The sequence below is a fragment of the Diabrotica undecimpunctata genome, chromosome 3 (assembly GCF_040954645.1).
Source record: "Diabrotica undecimpunctata isolate CICGRU chromosome 3, icDiaUnde3, whole genome shotgun sequence".
Taxonomy (NCBI): domain Eukaryota; kingdom Metazoa; phylum Arthropoda; class Insecta; order Coleoptera; family Chrysomelidae; genus Diabrotica; species Diabrotica undecimpunctata.
The window spans coordinates 113,709,154-113,732,705 of NC_092805.1; the positions used below are offsets into that span (position 1 = coordinate 113,709,154).

At 32.6% G+C, this 23,552-nt stretch overlaps 1 protein-coding gene across 5 annotated transcripts in view; it reads left to right on the forward strand.

Annotated features, from left to right (window-relative positions):
- Nucleotides 1–21,749, forward strand: part of LOC140437248 (putative inorganic phosphate cotransporter) — a 90,960-nt gene extending 69,211 nt beyond the window's left edge. For 4 of the 5 annotated variants that reach the window (XM_072526654.1, XM_072526657.1, XM_072526655.1 and 1 more), the window contains exons 7-10: nt 3,905–4,054; nt 7,049–7,181; nt 15,912–16,156; nt 20,974–21,748. In XM_072526654.1, coding sequence (XP_072382755.1) covers nt 3,905–4,054; nt 7,049–7,181; nt 15,912–16,156; nt 20,974–21,132 — 687 coding nt within the window. In that variant the 3' untranslated portion in view covers nt 21,133–21,748. Of the gene's footprint in view, nt 1–3,904; nt 4,055–7,048; nt 7,182–15,911; nt 16,157–20,973 lie in introns of all 5 variants that reach the window. The other variant, XM_072526658.1, reaches the window with a different exon arrangement.
- The last annotated feature ends 1,803 nt before the right edge of the window (nt 21,750–23,552 follow it).

Sequence of the window (23,552 nt, forward strand, 5' to 3'; positions counted from 1 at the left end):
AAAGAAGAGGAATACATCTATATACACTCACTGACACGAAAAAAGGACACCCCTTGAATTTTTGATAAAATTGTCGAAACACACTTTATTGTAATTTATTATTATATATTATTTTATTGTAACTTATATCAACGATTGACATGCTCTGACAGAGAGAAACGAAATAAAAATAACAAGGCAACGAATACAAGTTGTGTGTCGATTTAATTAATATCTCGTATTATCTCCACGTTCCACGAGCCTTATAACGGCATTCATTCTTCGGGGAGTACTTTTAATTAAGTATAAAACTTCAATCTGTAGAACTGTTTCCCATTCGTCTACAAGAGACACTTTAAGCTGATCTAAGGTAACAGGAGCAGGTACCCAGCTTCGAATACTTCTACCAAGCCTGCTTCAAACATGCTTGATAGAACTTAAATCGGGACTATGCGTCTGGCCATACCATTTTAGTAATATTTTTTTGACTGACATCCCAATTTATTACAATCTACATTTTTTACAATGTGAGCATTAAGTAATATTTAAGCGACATATTTAATTAATATGTCGCTCTTAATGTTAGTATATTAAACTATTATTGGTTCTGGGAAAAACATGATTAGCACCACACTTTTGTTTGCTCACACTAGATCACTAAGCTCTTTACCTTTTAACCTATGCACTATGCACTGTACGTATCTGCATCAAAGTCCTTGCTAGGTGATTTTGGTGTTACCACAATCGGTCCTTTTGTTTTTTTATTCGATATGCAATTTCTTCCTTTTCAAAAGTTATTTCTGCATCTCGATGTACGGCGTAGTTGGTGACATACCATGGTTTATTTAAAATCATCCTTAGTATTTTAGATTGGAACCTTTGTATAATTTCTATATTAGAATTTGACGCTGTTCCCCACAGTTCTATCTCATAGGTCCATACTGGCTTCAACGCCGCTTTGTATAGGACTAATTTATTTTAAGTTGTTCACTGGGATTTTCTATTAGCCAGTATGTCTGTCACTTTATGACCTAGTTGTTTTCTTTTGAAAACTGTGTTTTCCAGGTCAGTTTTCTATCCAGATGAATCCCAAAGTACTTTGCGTCATCTTTCTTTGGTATTTGTTTGCTGTTAATACATACAGGTGGACATGTTCCTATGCGGCTTCATTTTTTTAAGCAATTTTCGACAGGACTCAGTACACTTCCCTGTGGGACTTCCGCTATTATGGGTTGAAGTTCTGTTATTTTATTGTCGTATTTGACTCTAAAACGGCTATTGGTACGGTATGACTTTAGTAGTGTCATAGTTTAGGGGTAAACAATTCCTCAGCTTATAGAGCAACCCCTGGCGAATACCTTCTCAAACGCTTGTCCTATGTCTATGAACAGGGCGGAGCAATATCTGGATGGCTCGAGGTCTTTATGGTTTCTGTTTACTATTCGATGTACTTCTTGAATGGTAGAATGTTTTAGCCTGAATCTAAATTGGTGATATGAAATTATTCCCCTGTCTTCTGAGAGGTATTGGTCTTGTTAGTATAAGTTTTTCGAACACTTTGGAGAGCACTGGTAGTAGGCTGATGGGCCGCTATGATTCCACCCTTTAAGGTGGTTTACCTTGTTTTAAAATGGGTGTTATTTCAGCTATTTTCCATTGTGGTGAAAAATAGCTGATTTTCATGATTGAATTGAATAACTATATTAGATATGTATGTCGTTTTTCCGGCAGTACTTGTAATATTTGTTTTGTGATGAGGTCGTACCCTGGGGCTTTTTTAGAATTGGTATTGAATCTTATTTTGGTGTTTATTTCACTTTTTTGTAGTAATTCTAGCTGGTATGATTCTTCAACTGCTCGGTTTATTGTTTCCTCTCGGTTGGAGCCAGTTATTTTATTGGGAATGAATACAGTTCTTAGGTGGTTTGCAAATGTCTCTGCTTTTCCTTCTGACGTTTTTAATCATCCGCCTTGCTCTTTTTTAATGGTGGTTTATTGTATTGGGGTTTTTTTAATTTTCGAGTAGCTTTTCATAGGGGTAGTTTATTTGTTCAGTTGTATCTAGTTGTTTTATGTATTTACTGAATTGTAGATTCTTTTCCATTGCTATTATTTCTTTAAGCTTCTTTACAGCATTTCTTAGCTGCGTTTATGTGTGTAGTGATCTAGTTGCTTGCCACTGTTAGTTTTCTTTTCTGGGTTATTTTCTCTCTTATCGATATCGAAGTGTATTCTATCTTCATTTCATTGTTGCTGGCTGCTGTTGAGTCCCAGACAGCTTGTTGTATGACTGAGTTAAGTGTTCTAAAATATGTTCTATCCCTTTGTTGGTCTTTAGGGGAATTTTTATTTGAAGTCCCTTCTCCACTAGATATTTAAAAATGTTCCAATTTTTTTTCGGTTATATAATATACATGGTTTTTGGCTGTGGAGGATTTTTTTATTTAGTGTTACAATAACTAGTGAAAAATCAGAAGATAGTTCATAACATGACTCAGTATGCATATGGTTCTTGTTAAATAGCTTATTTATGCCAAAATCTAAAAGATTGGCATGCTCTGATAGATTGTTTTAAGGTATGTTTTAGACAGAAAATGCGTACGAAAAATTCCAAGTTCCACGAGCCAGTATAACTGCATTTATTCTTCTGGGAGTACTTTTAATTAAGTGTAAAACTTTATTCTGTGGAAGTGTTTCCCATTCGTCTATATTCGACACTATGCGCTGGCCATACTCTATGTGTAATATGAACTTTATTTAAGTATTATCTGACAATGCAGGCGTCATGAAGACGTGCATTGTCATGCATCAGTGTGAAGTTTTCACCATTAAATGACGCATATGAGACAACATAATTTTGCAGTGTCATATTTATGTACCTATCAGCGATTAGAGCTCCCTTAGGGACAAGATGCAATTTCGTATGCGCCTTCGAAGATATACCAGTTCACACCATAATGAAATCACCTCGAAAACTTATGGCTAAAAATGCACTCGGCATATTGTTCACCATCTCTTCTTCAGACTCTTGCGTGACCTTCCATATAACGAAGACAAAATATGGACCCATCGGTAAACATCACATTTCTCCAGTCGATTTCATTCCAATAGCGATGCTCCCTAGCGAAAATATAATCAGGGTACACGATGTTCCCTGGAAAATTCGGGTACTGTAGTAGATCTTTGAGTATTCAGATTAGCCTCATTTAGCAATCTTTTAACGATTCGTTCACTACTGCTTCTAACCTATATAGCAGTATAATCACGATTTCTCAATACTAAAGACACTAAGAGACGGTCATTCCGATGAGTAGTTCTTATACCTTAGTAAGCTTATGTCTCTATAAAACGAGCAAAGATACGTTGTACTGTACTGTATCAAACTCCGTATCCGTTAGTTACGTAAACTTGACCTTTTCCGTCCTGAAAACGAGCAACAAGAAATTAAAGACATCTTAAAATTGCCAAGAATTGACAAAAGCGCGATTATAATAAACTTTTGACATCAATAAACAGAAATGTTATAGTAATAACCATTGAAATTGCGCAGCTTCCTTGTAACACTAAGGTAAGGTTAAGATAATAACTTTAATACTGCTGTTTTTCAAGATTTTCCAACATTATCTGGAAAAACTCAATTTATTGTAAAAACAACCCAAAAAATTAAAGTATCAGGGCAAGCATATATATATATATATATATATATATATATATATATATATATATATATACATATATATATATATATAAACTGATTTCATACAAAATGGGAATGTGTCTACAATAATCTAAAAGCATTTTTGGTGTATATAAACGTCTTTTTTTAAATTTCTAAATTCTATGCGAGCTTTGCGGTTAAATTATTTTTGTATGATTTGATCTGTATACCCGCAACGATCTGTCTAAATAATATATAAATTTTCAGGTTCCGCCTACGCCTTGGAAGAAAATATTTACCTCCGTACCTGTATGGGCCTTTATTATCACTATGTTTGGCCAAAATTGGGGTTATTCCACATTATTGACAGAAATACCAAACTACTTGAACAAAATTATGCATTTTGAAATGACATCGGTAAGATATTTTTAAATAATTTATAGATTTTCTTCTTGTTCTTCTTGTGCCATACGCCTGGCAGCCTGTAGTCGATTCATTTGCTGTTCTAAAGAACCACTATAAGGTTTCCATCCTCAGCCACACTTAACACCATGTTAATATATAACACCATACCACCACTTAATATTATTGTTAGTTCTAAAAGTGAAAATAATGTCTGATGATAATAAGTCACAGAAATGCATTATAAATAATTGTTTAACACATCACAGTAAATAATCTAAATATCTTGATATACAAATTTAATATGGTAAATTTATTTCCAAGCGATTTAAAAAGAGTTATTAATTATTGTTTTATTGCTGATATTCTACTAAGAAAGTAATTATAGAAATACCATATACTTACCACACAACACGTGCCTAAATGACCAATGGGAAATGCAGGTACTGTTTTGCGTCAGTTTTCTCTATCGCACTGGGGGAAAGATCCTGTATTGCAGCACTCAGTCTATTTATATGTATATGGTAGTTACCATAGATATATAACTAATGTCTATGGTAGTTTCAATAGTTAGGTTATGTTAAAATGTTAAAGGAGACCCAAATAACGTCCATATTTATTTCATCCGTAGTACGTCCAAAGTTGTACGTCACAAGGACGTCCGTTTAAAGTCCATTAATGTTAGGACTAAAAATTAAACCTATTTTGGACATCCGGAGGACGTCGTGTCCTATTAGTAATATTCATAACATATTCGTTAGTATTACTGATGATGAAGAAACAAAATATTAAAATAGTTTCACTATTAAAATCTATAACCAAATTCTAATGTTTTTATTTTGAAAATATCTAAATCCATAAAATTTCCACATGGAGTATACATGCGTTTCTATTACCTATCTCAGATCTTTATTTGCGCATCTCAGAGACAAAGTGAAATTTGCCAAGTAGTAAATTTGTTTCAGAGGGGTTCCCACAGAAGTTCTCTTTTAAACATCATGCCTAAATATTAGTCTGTAGTGTATTAATATTAGAGAAGTATTAGGATATGGACATACCGAAGATACATGGATGTGTACGATGGAGGTCGCGGTTGCGGTCGATACATCGATGTCAAAAACAAACCTTGATTTTCTTATGAGATTGCACATATTAAGGATGTTTCACCCGTTCACCCTCGCGACCTATCATCGCGGTTTACAGCGATGTCGATGCCAAAACAAAATAGTTTGTTTTACATCGCGATTGCGCTGTTGATTGCGTGGTAAATTACAAGTTTTGTGGTGGTTTTCAAACCCCGTGACATTCGCCGGAGATACGGATGGTATGATAAATATACTGAAATGTATCCAGACTTATTCTCATATAAGCACAAAATCTATCTGAGTGGTGTTACTTAAGCTCTTTAAGTGATGGTATTCTCCTAGATAATGCTTTTTTTTATTTATAGAATGAGCTGGCGATTTAAAGAATTACAAATGATCCACTGCTTTTCATTTAAATACATGCATTCACTGTCATCACTACTGTTGCTCATGTACATAATTTTATAATGTAAAAAAGCTTCTTCTTCTTCATGTGTCGAGCTCGATTACCGAGCGTTGGCTATCAAATTGGCCATAGTAATTTCGTAGCTAGGAAAAGAGATGCAGAGGATCTGTTAAACCAATCTCTCAGGTTTCTAAGCCATGACGTTCTTCTTCGACCTGACCCTCTTCTTCCGTCTACCTTGCCTTGTATTATTAAATGAAGTATCTCTGGGTGGCGCATAACATGGCCAAAATATTCAAGTTTGCGATTTTTAACTGTTTTGACGACTTCCGTAACTTTTCCCATCCGATGCAAAACAACTTCGTTACGAACTCTATCCACCCAACTTATTCGTAGGATTCTCCGATACATCTAGATTTCAAAGGCTTCCAGTTTCTTAAAAAGTTTATCCGTCAAAGTCCAACCTTCAACACCATACAAAACAGTAGAGAACACATAACATCTCACTAATCTAATTTTTAGACTTAAAGTAATATTGTTTCCACATAACAGTTTCTTCATCGTAAAGAATGCAGCTCTGGCCTTCTTTATCCGTATTCTAATTTCTTTGCTCATGTCCCAGTTTTCATTTAGATTACAACCAAGGTAAGTGATACTGTTAGTTCTCTTCAGTTGTTCACCATAAGCGGCTACCACTTCCGGTTGTATTGGCGTTTTACTGACGACCATCACCTTTGTCTTTACGGTGTTTAGCTTAAGGCCATATTCATCACACGTTGTGGTAATCCTATTAATTAGATGTTGAAGTTCTTCGTAATTGCTTGCAATTAACACTGTGTCATCCGCATATCTCAAATTATTAATATTGACGCCATTTATTTTTATACCACATTGAACATTATCCACTGCTTTATTGAAAACGAACTCAGAATAGATGTTAAATAATAGCGGGGACAAAATGCAGCCCTGCCTTACTCCAGCCAAAGTGTCCCGGCCAATCCTGATGTTTGCACGTTGATGCTAGTAAATATTTTTAATAATGCGTAGATCTTTATGATCAATACCTACCTGCTGAAGAATAGCTATCATTTCAGTATGTTTCACTGGATCAAAGGCTTTCTCAAAGTGGATAAAACACATATAAACTGGATGTACGACATCTTTACATCTCTGTACTATAACCTGAATACTAATAGTTAGTAAAAGCTAACGTTACCGAAACACATTGCAGTCACCTTAGAAACCGCAAAGAACACTGAAAGGAAGGTATTTTCAGTATGTTCTATCCATCATCGATGTAAACTTCGACCGCAACCGCGACCTCCACCTCCCACATCCATGTATCTTCAGTCTTTACGTACCCTTAGAATTATTTAGCTCTCTTGATAAACGGATTTAAGAGACTGTTTTCCTTTCTTATGTAATTTTCAGAATTTGCTATCAATATGATTGATATGAACTATTACCATTTCAACTAAATTTCATATGTTTATAACCGAATATCTTTTTTTTTTTCAGAACAGTCTTTTATCCGCTGCGCCATATGCAACGTGCTTCCTATTAAGTTTTGTATTTGGAGCTATCTCAGATTTCCTAATTAATAGAAAATATTTTACAAGAGAGTTTGCACGGAAATTCTTTAATACAATTGGTAAGTATTATCATAGAATATTAGTTACTTCATAATAAATAAAAATATAGACTTAACACTTAATATACAGTGTGTCAATTTTAAAACTTACAATGGGCTATATCTCACTAACAAAAGCTGATATCGAAAAATGCTTGAAATTCGTTTCGAGGATAGTAAGGGGAAACTAAAATGATATGAAAGAGAACTCACCTCCATCAACCACCTAATCCCCACCAACCACAACCAAAAAATTTTAAAGTGCATACTCCTTGGGACAGATCATTAAAAAGACTATAAAAAATGTTATCCAATGGTATAAATAATAATTATACAGGGTGAAGCAATAATTGTGAAACTTGGCTTAAATTGAAAAATTTAATTTAAACCACAAATTTGTTAAAACTGTCAATTAAGTAAATGTTTAAAGACGGTTCCGTTGTTTTGTAAACTATAATACAGCCTATTTTCAAATTCTGCACGAACTTTGGCAAATGTTGTTCTAGTAATAGCGCGACATGCTTGCGTAATTCTTTCTCGCAATTCCCCAAGTGACGCAGCGCAGGTTGAGTTTTATAAACTACTGACTTGAGGTAACTTCATAGAAAAAAGTCAGGTGACGGTAAGTCTGGTGACCTCGGTGGCCATTTAATAGAACCTCTCACTCCAATCCATTTGTTCGGATAATTAGTATCCAACCAGCGCCTAACTGGAGCTGCATAGTGAGGAGGTGCTCCATCTTGTTGGAAGTGCAGCAAATCTTCGTCTAGAGCTAGGTTGCCTTTATCGTCCCTTTGGTTCTCTTATTCATGCACAATTAAAGGTTTGATGGTATTTTCCAGCATATCGAGATAAATGTCGCCACTTAAATTGCCTGGTATGAACAAGGGGCCAATTATAGCATCGCCTAATATTCCTGCCCAAACATTCAGTTTTTCAGGACATTGAGTGTGACCTTCTTTGAATCGATGCGTGTTCGCATCACTACATTACCGACAATTTTGTTTATTTACATTACCATTTAGCATAAAATTACTTTCATCAGTGAAACAAATATTTTTTAACATTCTCGGTTCAACGCGAATTCTTTCAGTCATGAGTTCACAAAACTCAATTCGTCGGTCTGAATCATTATCGCCTAGTTCTTAAAGGACTTGTGTTTTGTACGGGTGAAACTTATGTAATTTCAACACCTTTTTTATAGACTCATGTGAAAATCCTGTCATTGCAGATATTTGACGTGTCGATGCACTAGGGTCTGTTGCAGAATTTCCAAGGACCTTAATTTGGGATGCTTCATTCAGTAATCTTGGGGCATCCCTTTTTTTTATTTTGCACTGATCCCGTTTCTCAAAACTTTTCAACTAAATCGCGGACGTACACGTGACTTACATTTTTGGCCGGATACCTTGCATGAAATATTTGAGCTGTTCATAAATAACATTGGTTCTGGGTTGCATATATGAAAATCATCTCTACGCGTTCAGATATACTGTAAACCATCGTGACAACTACAGCTGAAGGACAGTACCGATCGTAGACATAATGAAAATGAATGACATTTAAAACTCTCAAATAAACCAAAAGTTATTGGATCTGACAGAATCCAAAAACCAGATGTTTTTAACTTGTTTTGCAAAAACGGCAAATTAAGCTTTTATTTAACAAAAAAAATCCGACGGGCACTTATCATTAAAAATAATAGTCTGGAAGATTGCATTATAAATACAAAAGTCATAGTAAGACGGCTGATGTTAACACCCTGTATAATTATTAAACAATAATTATACAGTCATCAACAGAATCAACAAAAACCTCATTAAATTTTCCATTTAAGCCAAAGTTTCATAATTATTGCTTCACCCTGTACAATAATTATTATACCATTTAATAGCATATTTATAGTCTTTTCAATGATGTATCACAAGTAGGGGTTTGCAATTTAAACTTTTTGGTTGTGGTGGGTTGAGTCTACGGGCTTGATGGGGGTGAGTTCTCTTTCATGTCATTTTAGTTCCCCCTTACTATCCTAGAAGCGGTTTAAAGCATTTTTCGATATCAGATTTTGATCGTGAGATATAACCCGTAGTAAGTTAAAATTGACATACTGTATACATTTATATATATATATATATATATATATATATATATATATATATATATATATATATATATATATTAAATTATTATATATTAAAGGACGTTATTAAATTATACACAGGAGTGGTACCTCTAGGAATAATCAAAACGATCGAAACAAAACTTCTTCTTTCGATTGAAGAGGGACTAACTGACCCAATTGAGGTTGGCAATAGGATAAGATTATTTTAGTCCTCTATTGTTCAACCTTAAAGACGTACAGCTAATTTTGCTTTGTTTTTTTTTAACAATCATAAAAAGTAAAAGAATCAATTTTTACCTTTAAAAGGTTTTCTATACACTTTAGAGAAAAATGGTTCAAATAAAAGTTGTAGATCTTAAAAAGTTCTTTAATTCACGAGTTTCTAAATTAAAATACATAAACAATTGACCGATATAATTGCAAAAAAAACCTTTATTTTTTTAAGTTTGTTTTTTGAATAATGAGTAGTCAATATACATACTGCATGTATAATGACTACTTGAAATTATGTAAGTTAATGAGTTGTGTGCTAAATCTCAGCTAGATCGGCTAAATAGTTTGAAGTTATTCAAGTTGTTTATTATATATATTATACTACATGCCCAAACATTGACTCTAGAAGTATTTAGTAGATCGCAATATATTCTGTGAGGCTTCAATTTTTAAGATGTATTAAAAAATTTGCACATTTTAAAATTGTTAATAAAAAACCCTTTACAAATGGACTTTTTAGCTTATAAACAGCCAATTCAGCAAGTGTATTTATTATAAATAAAGCATCGTAAAACCACCTTTTTTTCAGTCTGAATATTATGTTTTAAAATTGTAACTAAACTCTTTGCTAGTGTAAATAAAACTTTATTTCGAGTGTGTGTGCTTTTTAATAAAAGTGTTTTCCAAAAGAACATTCATAATTGGCGCACTCAGGATAGTGGAAGAGTATTTGTAGATCCTCGTCACTTTTAAGTGTTGGTCCACTGTTCCAAGAGGCAGCCCTAGGGAAATCGCCTGCAGAGAGTTCTCCCGAGGGAATAAGAAGTTGAAAGTCTTTAAGATCGAATATGCTGGATTCTAGCGGTCATACGGTCGTACTATAACTCGCTGTAGGCTTACTAATAAACTGTTAAAAAAAAATAGAATCTTAAAAAAAACCTTCTATGACCCATAGGAACCAATATTGTTTTTCTTAAAATCATATTTCCATTGTATATTAAACTATAAGAGCTGAACATTGTTCAGATTGTAAAAGAAGATCTAGATCTTATAATACAATTTAAAGATGGCATATACAGAGGAGATGTAAAAAGTTATAATCTATTAAAGTGATCGTACTCGTAAAATACCGACACGTTAAATTGAAAGGGAGAACTTTTCTAGCCCAATTTTTTTAAGAACGGAACTTCAAATTAAAGTGCGCTAGAAATATTTGCAATATCTCGCCTTCTATCATAAGCTGAACATTCATTTTTTCTTAAACTGGTGTAGCTCGAGAAAATAAGAACAAGTCTACATCCACCTCCCGAAAAAATCGAAGGTTGAGTTTACCGAAAGTACATGCCGAATGTAGCCGCAAATGTCAACCGTGAAATAGATATTTCGGTTTCGTAGCGTTGGGATGTTTTTATAATGCATATGTTGTATGCTTCAAATATAAAGAGAGAAATCTTTTTAAAAGTACATTTTGATTATACTATTTTATGAATTCTGCAATTTTTAATTTATATAAAACAATCTATTTGCCAAAAAAAGTTTCTAATAATAAACTGCAATTATCCAATGCAATGCAATCTCCAAAGAAACAAATATTTACTCATTCTTGTTTTATGTAAATCAAAAATTGCGTAATTCATAACATCATATAAACAAAATGTACTTTTCTAAAGCTTTATCTTTTTATATTTGAAGCATACAGCATCTACATTATAAAAACATGCCAACACTGCTAAACCTAAAATTTTTGTTCTATGTTTAACATTAGTGGCTATAATTAGCTTGTACTTTCGGTAAACTCAACCAAATCGAAAATTCCCGGAAAAATAAACTAATTAATTTTGTCCATAAAAAGTTATTGAATTTTACTATTATTATGTAGAAAACATTTAAATTTTAATAGTTAATGTATATTATTTATATAAATACATAATATTAATTATAAATTACTACTCCAAATGAGTTTATCTAAATTAAAATATTACGACTTATTTTTTAAGAATTTTTTACACTCTCTGAATGGTTTTAAAATAAATTTTGAAATAAATCTTTTTGTACTTTACAAGAAGAATTAATAATAATAATTATTATATACACTCAGGTGCAAAAAAATCGATCCATGGGTATTATTTGCTGAAAAAAGAAAACGTTTGAAGATATTAGTTTTAAATCAGGTATATGTAAAAGTATATGTTAGATTAAAATAATTTTTACAGATTATCCAAAAAAATCATTTATTTATAGAGACATACGCCAAAAATAAAAAATACAAGAATATTCAAAACTTTCTGAAATTAAGAAAAACATTGATAATAAATCACTATCTAGTGTTTACCCTTATAAGCCCTTATAACAACCTGTACACGTCTAGGCATTGAGGTAATTAACCTCTGGATATCAAATTGATCCAATTGGTCCCATATTTCTTGAAGAGCCGCTGTAAGTTCAGCCAAGTTGTTTGGACGGGGTACTCGTGGTCGAAGACGTCTTCCCATCATATCCCATAGATGTTCTATGGGATTGAGATCGGGACTGCAAGCTGGCCAGTTCATACGGACAATTTCCACCACCTCTATATATTGGTTGACGATTCTAGCACGGTGAGGACGCGCGTTGTCGTCCATAAAAATAAAATTAGGTCCAATGAAAGAAGCAAAAGGTACCACAAGCTGATCTAAAATACTTGTTATGTATCTTGCGGCAGTCATAGAACCTCTATCTACAATAACTAAATCAGTATGGGCTTCTGAACTGATACCAGCCCAAACCATAACGGAGCCCCCCCTATAACTTATTCTTTCCGCAATATTACATTGAAAATATGGCTCTCCGTGTCTTCTCCAAACGCTTTCTCGGCCGTCTGGTGACCTTAGACAAAATCTGGACTCATCTGAGAACAATACATTGCCCCAGTCTGCATCACTCCAGTTTTCCTGTTCTCTTGCAAAAGCAAGGCGAGCTCTGCGATGTTCTATGGATAGTATTGGAGATAGGGCTGGCCTTCTGGATAATAAATTACCTTTTAGAAGTCGTCGACGAACTGTCCATCTGCTTACATCCACATTTCACACTTCGCTCAGACGATTTGCCAGTTCAACTGAAGTAAGATACTGATTTCTCAAACATGATGAGACCAGAAATCGATCATCTCTTTCGGATGTTACCGTTTTACGACCTGATCCTGGTCTTCTTGTGAAGTTACCGGTGTCGCTAAAACGCCGAACTGCTCTTTGAACCGAAGATCGACTAAAACCCAACATTTCAGCTGCATAATATTGGCTACGACCATCTTGAACTAATGTCACCGCCCTTGCAGCATCTGTCGGAGTTAGAGACATTTAGGAAGGATAATTAAATAAAAATATAACACGTTTTGAAAATAAAATCACTAAGTACACTAGTATGGTTGTTGAATTAAAAACAACATTCAATAAATATCTACTTGCTTCAGACCCTTTTAGACAAAAACCTGAAATACCAATTTGTTTTAAGAAATATAAAAAGCAATATTAAAAATATTATTTTATTTCTCGTATACGAGGGTACACCTAAATTTACATACGTAATTTAATGTCTCTAAAATTATACAACTTCAAATAAATTAGAAATAAGGAATGGATCGATTTTTTTGCACCTGAGTGTATTTATATAAATAATATACAATAATCAACAAAATTTAAATATTTCTTATAAAATAATAGCAAAATTCAACTTTTTGTGGAAAAATTTATCTGATTGATTTTTTCGGGATTTTCCGATTTTTCGGGAGGTGAGAATAGCACAGTTCTTATTATTTTATAGCACAATTTAAAATATACCACAATTAAAAAAAAATTAAGCTTCTGCGTGCCATAGAAACTGAACTCGGACAGGCGGTATTTTACGAGTACCGCCTTTATCACTTAAACGGGTTATACCTTTTTACTCCTTCTCGATATATGTCATTTATAAAATGGTTCAAAAAATTCAGATCCACGTTTATAGTCTGTTTAATTTTTAGCTCTTAATAAATAATGAAAATATGAATAAAAAAATCGCCATCTTGGTTCCCATTGTTCATAGAAAGTTTTTTTTTTTGTTTTTTAATCATCTTTTTAGTGAGCCTAATTACGTTGGTGGTCCGATAAGTAACTAGCCTCGCCGCCACCTGATGGCACCACTGTCTCAAAAGAAATCTACTATCGTGTAATACATTCTAGTACACAGCTAATATCAAAATTTCAGCCGAATCGGAATCGTAGTTTTGTTTCGACCGCGTGTGAAAGCGGGCATGTTCGTGGAATTTGGAAAAATGGAAAAATAGCAATATTGATCGGTGATTCCATTCTTGTTTTTGCAAGAGAAATCGCACAGCGAAATCAAAGAGCGCTTATATGCTGTGTACGGTGATGTGGTATGTAAGTAGGTCTCCTTCGATGCCAACCCTTAAAAATTAATTAAACGAGTTTCAACGTGGTTTTACGTCGGTTTTTAATGAGCCACGCCAAAGTAACAAAAATTCACGATTTGATATCGCCAGACAGCCGACTAAAGGTACGCGAGATAGCTGAGACAGTATATATCTCAAAAGACCGAGTTTGTGATATCCTGCGTAAAATTTTGGGCATGCCGAAGCTGTCGGCGCGATGATTGCTCCAGATGAACACTCCAGACAATTAGCTTAACCGTGAAATCACTTCAGAGCAGTGTTTGATGCTATTTAAGCGTAATCCGAAGGAGTTTCTACGTCGTTTCGTAACCAGTGACGAAACATGAATCCATGGTACACACCAGGGACCAAGAAACAGTCGAAACAGTGGCGACACCCAGCACCGGACGTGCTCCGAACACGGTCACAGGGCTCTACTATGTCGAATTATTGGGCCGATTTGACGCCGAATTGTAGAAAAAACGACTCCATTTAGAAAAGACAAAAGTGCTCTTCCACCATGACAACGGACCCGCTTATTCCGCAGTCGATATGGCGAAATTGGTCGAATTTAGCTACGAACTATTGCCCCATCCATCATATTTCCTAGATTTGACCCCGTGTGACTTCTTTGTGTTTCCAAACTTGAAAAAGGCACTCACGGGGCACAAATTCGAAACAGAAGATCATCGCCGCCACGGAAGCCTACTTTGTAGACCTCGAGAAAACGTATTTTTTAGACAGGTTAAAGAAGTTGGAACATCGCTGGATAAAGTGTATCGAGCTAAAAGTAGACTATGTTTAGAAATAAAACGCCACTTTTCCAAAATTTTCGTTTGTTTTGTAGGCTTATTACTGATCGGACCTTCCTAGTACAAGTACGTGACATAAAAAGTATCAAAGGTTCAACTGTCCATAAGCTAAACACTTTTACGTTTTTTTAATAACAAATTTGATAAAATGATTAAATTTTTTTATTATATCTTAAAATTAAAGCCTTAAAGAATCGATTGCCATCTGCTAAATATTTTATATCATTATTCAAAAAATAAAGTTATTAACATTTATAAGTTACTGCAAAAATATGGGGTTTTTGCAATTATCTCGGTCAATTGTCTTTGAATTTTAATTTAGAAATTCGCAAATTAAAGAACTTTTTAAGATCTACAACTTTTATGTGAACCATTTTTCTCTACAGTGCATAAGAAACGTTTTATAGGCAAAAATGATTCTTTCAATTTTTATGATTGTTTAAAAAACAAAACAAATCAGCTGTACATTTTCAAAGATTTGTCATTATCCATTGCTCATATACTTTTTTGAACCCCTCAAAAACTTGTATAAGATTTTTTCAGTTATTTTTTTTTTCTTTATATCCCAATACAAAATATTTAGATATACAAATATCACTTTTGGCAATGTTGTGGTAGAAGCAAGACTACAAACAACTTCAGCTAAAGTATCAGCAAAATATGGCAAAACAAAAACATTAGCATTTAATCAATCCCAGAAGCAAGACCAGAAATGTCAAAAACCAAAAGACTAAAACATAATGAAGAGACTTCGTAAATAGATGAAAGAAAACTCCTAAACAGAAAAAGGGCGAAAACATAAGAGACACATGCTTAGTCGAAAACATTAAAATTGAGCGCAAAAAAGAAAAAAATTGAACGAGTATAGTAACATAATGGAAAAAGGGAGAATCGTGAGAATCTCACAGGATAAAATACCAGTTGAACGTCAGAATATTAGCCGTAAAAGTTGACATCGATGATTTAAGTATGGATTAGACAAGTTTATTCTTTACTATTATTATATCTATATTATTCTATTATATTCTTTATCATTTACGTAGTATATCTACATAATATATTTTCTTTTTTGTCTGGGAAACTTCCACTGTAACAACTGTTTAGTAAAATATAGTAAAATATACATAACCTATTTGAAAAAATTTCAAATAATTTATTTAATTGCAATATGTAAACTAACTTGTTTTTTTATTTTATAGGAATACTTGGGCCTGCCATTGCATTAGTAGTTTTAAGTTTTCTTCCAGACTCCCAAAGTACTCTAAGTGTTGTCATGTTAGTCATTGCTGTAGGTATAAATTCCGCAGCTTTTGTAGGATTTCAAATTAATCCTGTTGATTTGGCACCCAAATATTCAGGAGTACTCATGGGTATTGGCAACGGATCTTCCAATATATTCTCAATTTTGGCTCCTTTAACGGTTCAATTTGTGGTTAATCCTGAGGTAAGTTGATATGATTTTCTTAAATACTTTATTAATGTAAAGAGAATGTAAATTGCCTACAAGATTGCATCAAAATCTTGAATAACCCAAATAAAAATCGGCTTCCGCTACAAAAACGGACTATAAAAGTTAGATATGAATATAGTCGTCTTACCTAACTGAAAGGAAAAGTGTTTAAGTCTTAACATATCAATAATCCCTTACTCTTTCCGTTACAATTACTAACGAAAATCACGCTTCGGTATCATGTTTGCCGCCGAAATATAAATACCAGTGAAAACGTTTCGTTTTTACGACCACAACTAGTTATGAAATATTTTTTCTAGTATCAACCGCTCGCAATTTCATTAGAAAAACAAGTAGACTTCCATTGTCGGCAAATTGAAATTTCCTTTCCTATGTGGCTATTAAAATCTCCAATTAGAAGAACATTTTTTTCCTTTTGCCTTATCTCTAATACATATTTTGGAGCGTTGTAAGAAATCTTCCCTTTACCTTATAGTCGCTCTATCATTCATTGCATATACTCCAACAATTATTTGGTGGGCCAAATATGTTGTTGGATCTAGGACAATTGCCCGAAAACAGTTTCCCGAAAGACAAATCCCCGAAAGCACTTCCCCGAATAGACAATTCCCCGAATCCCCGAAATACGAATGGACCGAACGGAAATTGTCCGAATAGACAATTGACAGAAAAAAAAACGGGTGTGGCAGTCCAGTGGGACTGCCGGTAGAAGTTATACTTCTATACACGCGTTCGCCGTTAAAAATTTATATCGGAGTCAATCTGCACAATTATTACATATGTAATGCTATAGGTAAGAGAGAGCAGAAAGAGAAAAATAATTAGTTATATAGGTATATGGTGCATCGTTTGCTGTATATAAACATTTGACCTGTAATGGGAGTATAGTAAATGAAGGATTGTATCAATATTTTAATGAAAATATATATTTTTATTTTTATATATGTATAAAAGGAGTTGAATGCAAAAAAAAAATTTTACACATACTCTGCAGTAAAATTCATTGTTTATTTTGTTATTAATATAAAAATTACAATACAATAAATACACTGCAACATAATTCAATATAATAATACTGTAATATTCATAAGTATTTAAAACTGCCAATATACATAATACTTACTTTATGAAGATAAAAATAAAAAACCAACAACTCGGATTATGTTGTAAATTTTCATTTTATTTTAAAATTTATGTTTTTTGCGTATATTACATATATTTAATAAGATTATCGTGAGGTTTTTAAATATTTCAAAAATAAAAAGGAAATTCATAATTGGGATTCGAACTCACAACCACCAGCTTATGAACCAAACACGTAAAGGATTTGCCAATTATGACACTAACGGATTTCAAAATTGACAGTTCTCAGTAAAACAGTGATTATTTTGAAATACAAAAGCCTAAAATAATTATAAACGTTTAATTTTAAATAATACAAAACATATCACATAAATAATAATATTAATACATAATATATTATAAATAATATTATATATATATATATATATATATATATATATATATATATATATACAATATTATATATATATATATATATTTATATATATATATATATATATATATATATATATATATATATATATATATATAATATTAAATATATAATATACAAAAGGAACATTTTTATTCTCGAGAGAGGAAGAGAGAGAAAATATATATTCTGTCTCTCTCTTACTCATTATCTTACAATGTAATGGTTTCACAGATTCACTCTCATGCAAATTTCCAACGCCGACCGAGCGTATACAAGTATAAAATTCAAAAAATTGTCCGAAAAGAGAATTGACCGAAAAATATATTTCAGTACTTATTGCTTTACATGTATTTTCTGTATACTAATTACGTGCTATTTAAATAGTTATTACTGCTTACATTGTGTTAGATTGTGTAGAATAAATAGTACGTAAGTTACCGTAGTAGTATATAGGAAATAATAAAGCAATAACTATTTAAATATATTTTTCTGTCAATTCTCTTTTTTTGTTTATCTGCCAATTGTCCATTCGAGCAATTGTCCGTTCGGGAAATTGTCTGTTCGGGAAATTGTCCCTTCGGGTAATTGTCCATTCGGGGAATTGCTTTCGGGGAATTGTCTTTCGGGAATCTGTTTTCGGGAATCTGTTTTCGGGCAAATCGGGGAATTGCTTTCGGGGAATTGTCTTTCGGGAAACTGTTTTCGAGCAATTGTCCGGGACCCAAATATGTTCATCCTATTTTCTATTATTCGTTCGTATATTTTTTTTGTAATCTTGTATGTGTTTTCTCCATTTATTTTTTACTAATATAGATACTCCTTTTGTTGCTCTTTCATGTTTGCAGATTCCACTTATATGTGTATATTTTTAACTAAATGTATAAGACCAAATACTTACCATGTCAGGATAGTCTTATGAGGTTTTTTTTCTAGTATTTTCCTCATGATTTACTATGCAATCATTAACAAGAAAATTTTACTGTCATCAATGCATGTGGTCGTCTTTTTAAAGACGGATCACATGCTATTTTTCTGACGGGTATTCTCAAGTTAAAGTTTATTTCATCTAAATAAAAGTAATCGAATGAACTATCTTGGCAATATCATTTTAAAATCGTCTACTTTATATGAGTCAGATGAATAAATTAAAAATTTGTGTTAAAATTGTGGCTTATTCCCAACAAAAATAGAAATTGAGTTATGTGAAAACCGCCAACTAAAAATAACATATAACTTTTTTAAACATAAAGATATACTTACACAAATATACCTGAGCACAAGTTACTTCTTCTTCAAGTGGCGGAGGTCAGCAATCATCATAGCTATTCGAACTTTTGAGGCGGCTGCTCTGAAGTTCATTTGATGTACATCCGTACCACTCTCTCAGATTGCGCAGCCATGACATTCTACGCCTCCCTATGCTTCTCTTTCCTTGGATCTTTCCCTGCATAATCAGTTGGAGCAAGGTGTATTTCTCTCCACGCGTAATATGTCCGAGATATTCCAATTTTCTTGTTTTAATTGTATTTAAAATTTCTATTTCTTTATTCATCCTTCTCAGAACCTCTTTGTTTGTGACGTTTTCTGTCCACGATATTTTCAGAATTCTTCTATACACCCACACCTCGAACGATTCCAGTTTTTTCATTGATGTCGTATTCAAGGTCCAAGATTCCATTCCATAAAACAAAGTCGAAAAAATAACCTCACCAACCTAACTCTTAGTTTCAATTTTAAATCCCTTGTACATACCACTCTTCTCATTTTGTTGAAATAGTTGAAATTTGCTCTAGCCTTTTCTATTCTGATTTTGATCTCCTAAATGTAATCATTTGTGGAGTCAATCATTGTTCCGAAATATGCATATTGGTCCACTTGTTCGACGTTGGTTCCGTTTATTAGAAGATTCTCGGTATTTCTTTGAGTTTTCCATATTCTCATAAATTTCGTCTTCTTGACGTTCATTATTAGAGCGTACTCTTTTCCATACTCCGCTATTCTGGTCAGCAGTATCTGAAGATCTTCAATATTTTCGGCTAAAATCATAGTGTCATCCGCATATCTAATGTTGTTAATGGGAACTCTATTTACCTTTATTCCAGCTGTTCAAGACCCCTCAAGAGCGTTTTTAGGATCTCTTCGGAGTAGGCATTAAAAAGAAGTGGCGACAATACGCATCCCTGTCTCACTCCACATCTAATTTCAATTTCTTTTGACAGCTCTTCGTTAACACGTACTTTTGCTCACTGTTTATAGTATAAATTTGATATGATCCTGAGGTCAATCAATCCTAGATCCTAGTCAATCTTCTTTGATTTTAGGACATACAAATATGTCGAACTTTATCGAATGCTTTATTATAGTCAATAAAACATGCGTATATACCTTAATTGACGTCCAGGCATCTTTGTATCAATATATTAAGTGAAAAAAGAGATTTACGCGTTCCTAGGCCTTTGCGCAAACCAAATTGTGTATCATTAACGTCTATGTCCAATTTGCGATATATTCGGTTATGGATGACTTTTAGTAGTAACTTTAGCACATGAGACATCAAGCTAATGGTGCGGTAGTCGCTGCATTCTCTTGTTTTTTTCTTTTTGGGGAAACAAATAAAAATCGACATTAACCACTCTTTGGGTAATACGCCTAAACTATAAATTTGTTTCCAGAGTGTCACTAAAACATCAATGTGCTTGTCATCTAGAATTTCTAGGATTTCTATGGGAAGCATGTCATTTCCAGAGCTTTTCCCACTCTTAATTGTTTTTAATACGTTACAAGTTACTAGAAATTTAAAATTAATTGTAGATTACGTCGTATTAAAGCAAAACACTACAATGAAAGTGCAAGACATAAGAGCATATAGAGAAATAGCATGCGGTTCAGATCATTACATTGTAAAGTGTAGTAGTAAAGAACTTGGCCGATTTACTTTTACTCAGCGGTCTTCATGTACCGCGAGTTTGGCGTGTTTACAAGCTGAGACTCGCAGAAACTTGGTTTTTGGTCGTTTTGTTTGTGTGCTCGTCGAATTTTGGCAACATGACGAATACCAGAAGGCGTTTTGGACTACGTAAACGGCCTTTAAGCGATATGTACGAGATTAGCAATATACTTATAGTATCATGCAATATGCTGCTGACCATGACGCGTTTTGACCGTAATTGTCGATCATTGGCCGCAATCGGTCTTTGATTTTAACAAAGTTTTCATCATATTTTACGTTATTTTAATCGTTAAGCCCTTTTTGTTGAATTATGATATATCCAAATTATTCTTTATTTTTTAGGATGATAAATCGCTTTGGAGGATAATTTTTATCGTAGCAGCCTGTGTCTACACTGCTGCCGCCATAATTTTTATCATCTTTGGATCAGCCGAAGTTCAGCCTTGGAATGACGAAGAGCAGAACAACGAAAAAGAAGAAGAAAATAAAGAAAAAGTATGAATAATTAAATTAAACGATTGAATATCATTAGTTCACTTACAACGGCACTAAAAGTGTATCTGTGATAAATTTTAATTTTTCTGTCTACCAGATAAAAGCATCATAGAGGCATACTGGTAACCCAGCAGTAAATAAAGTTAATAGCACAGTAATAAAAATTAGAAAGATGTAAAATGATTTGCTGTATTTTGCTTATAATATTGTTTTATTTTTTATGAATAAATATCAACTGTATAGTTTGAAAGTATTTTTATCAAAATATGATCACAAGTATTTTAGTTTTATATTGTTTATATTCTATATAGAACTCGATCCTATTAAAGTTTTTATTTATTTTGCTGGATTTATTGTCTATTTATTGTTAGTTTTTATTTTTTGTGTCCTTGCGGATTTTTGTTTATATTTGCTTATCTGTAAATCTATTTGCAATACTTACTTACAAGACTTCTATTGCCAAAACCAAGATTTTAATTAACGTGGAAAAAGATGTTTAATTTTTCTTTTAAATTCTTCAAACTATGATTAGTTAGGAAATATATTTTTTGTAATATTTTTGTTTTGTATATTGTGTATACGAGATTATATAAATCCCTTTGAATTAAAATAACAAAATATTTGTTTTATTTCTGTACATTTATATACTTATCCACATTTAATAAAATTTAAATTATTAAATATATTATTTGGAAGTTCTTCTTCTTCTTCCTCTATTCCGATGCCTATTTCTTTAATTTTTTTTAAGTTGTCTATCCAATCTGACTTCCATTTTGTTATTTTGGTAGATGTTGTCAATGGTTTTTATAATATGTAGGGAACTTCTCTATTATACAGAAGATCGATTATATTTTTGAGTCTTATTCTGACAAATGCTTTTTTTAAGTCAATCAGACACAGAAATGCTGGTCTATTATACTCTAGTAAATTGTCAGTAATTTGCTTTATGACGAATATTGCATCTGTACACGATATTCCACTACGAAAACCCTGTTATTCATCCACTAAACTTATCCTCTGATTCATTAGTTCTTGTGAAATTTTAGTTGTATATGTTGAATAAGTTCAATTTATTAAAAAACCGTTTTTGGCTTTGAACTTCGTAACTGGCGCAGTCAGTAGGATTTTTTGAAATTATACAGTGCTTGTGTTAACCTTGCCCAATTTCGAGTGCAATTTTTCTTTTCAAAGATTAACGAAAAAGAAAAAATTCACATTTCGGGTACGGTAACAGCCAAACATCCAGGGCTAACAACAAGCATTGTCCACAACCCATTGAAGAAGCCAAGACCAGGGTGAAGAAACCAGCATCGTCCAGAATCCTATTGGTGCAGACGGAAGAACAAAAATTGTCTGAAGTCTATAGAAAATGAAAATATTCATGTAAGTGTTTCCTATTTTACCAAAATCCATATTTTTACCTATATATTATATTTTTTTGATTCACTGTGGAGGAAATTTTAGATCATTTAGTAAATTTATCATTTAACGAGATGACTCAACCTAATTTTCAATTAATAAATAATCGAGCAGATAATATTCCTAGTTTTGATGGCAATCTGAAACAATTAAATAGATTTATTAAATCATGTGAAAATTTTTTGAATAAACATAGCAATAGAGATGCAAATAATCCTATAAATGTTTGTCTTTTCGATTGATTTTAAATAAATATTCAAAACTAAAGACCCAACCATTCCTCTTACCATATTTTTAAAATCACAAGATCCAACTAAACAAAAATATTTTAAACCTAGTAAAATAATAATACCACCAAGAACTGTTCAAAAAGTTAAAGTCCCAGTTAAAAGAAAATCTGGTACAGCGATACTAAATTATACAAAAATCGGAAATGCAGAAATTCCTTCATGTTTAATTGAGATAAATGATCACAACGCTTTTACTATGATAAGTAACCTAGAAGAAACTCCAGCGGAAATTAAATTTACGGAACCTTTTAATGTAGAATATATTCAAGAAGAAAATTGGAATAATATTCAGTCATACCATATTGAGCAGATGGGCATAGAAGAAGAAGAAATAGATTATCTACAAAAAGAAAATCTCAAGAAACTTAGACTTCATGATTGTAACAAAGAAGAATACGAAGCTTTAAGTAAATTATATTATGAATATAGAGATATTTTTTATATAGACGGAACGCCTCTTAGTTTTATGAATGAAATAAAGATTTTTAGTTAATGATACTCCGGTTTACACAAGGAATTACAGATATCCGGAAGTTTAAAAAAAAGAAGTTAGTAGACAAATAAATATGTTAAAAAATGGAATAATACAAGATTCAAACCCGCCTTTTAATTCACCCATCTGGGTAATAGAGAAGAAAATGGATGCAAGTAACCAAAAGAAATATATAATAGTTATAGATTACAGCAAACTGAATCAAAGTACAATAGAAAATAAAT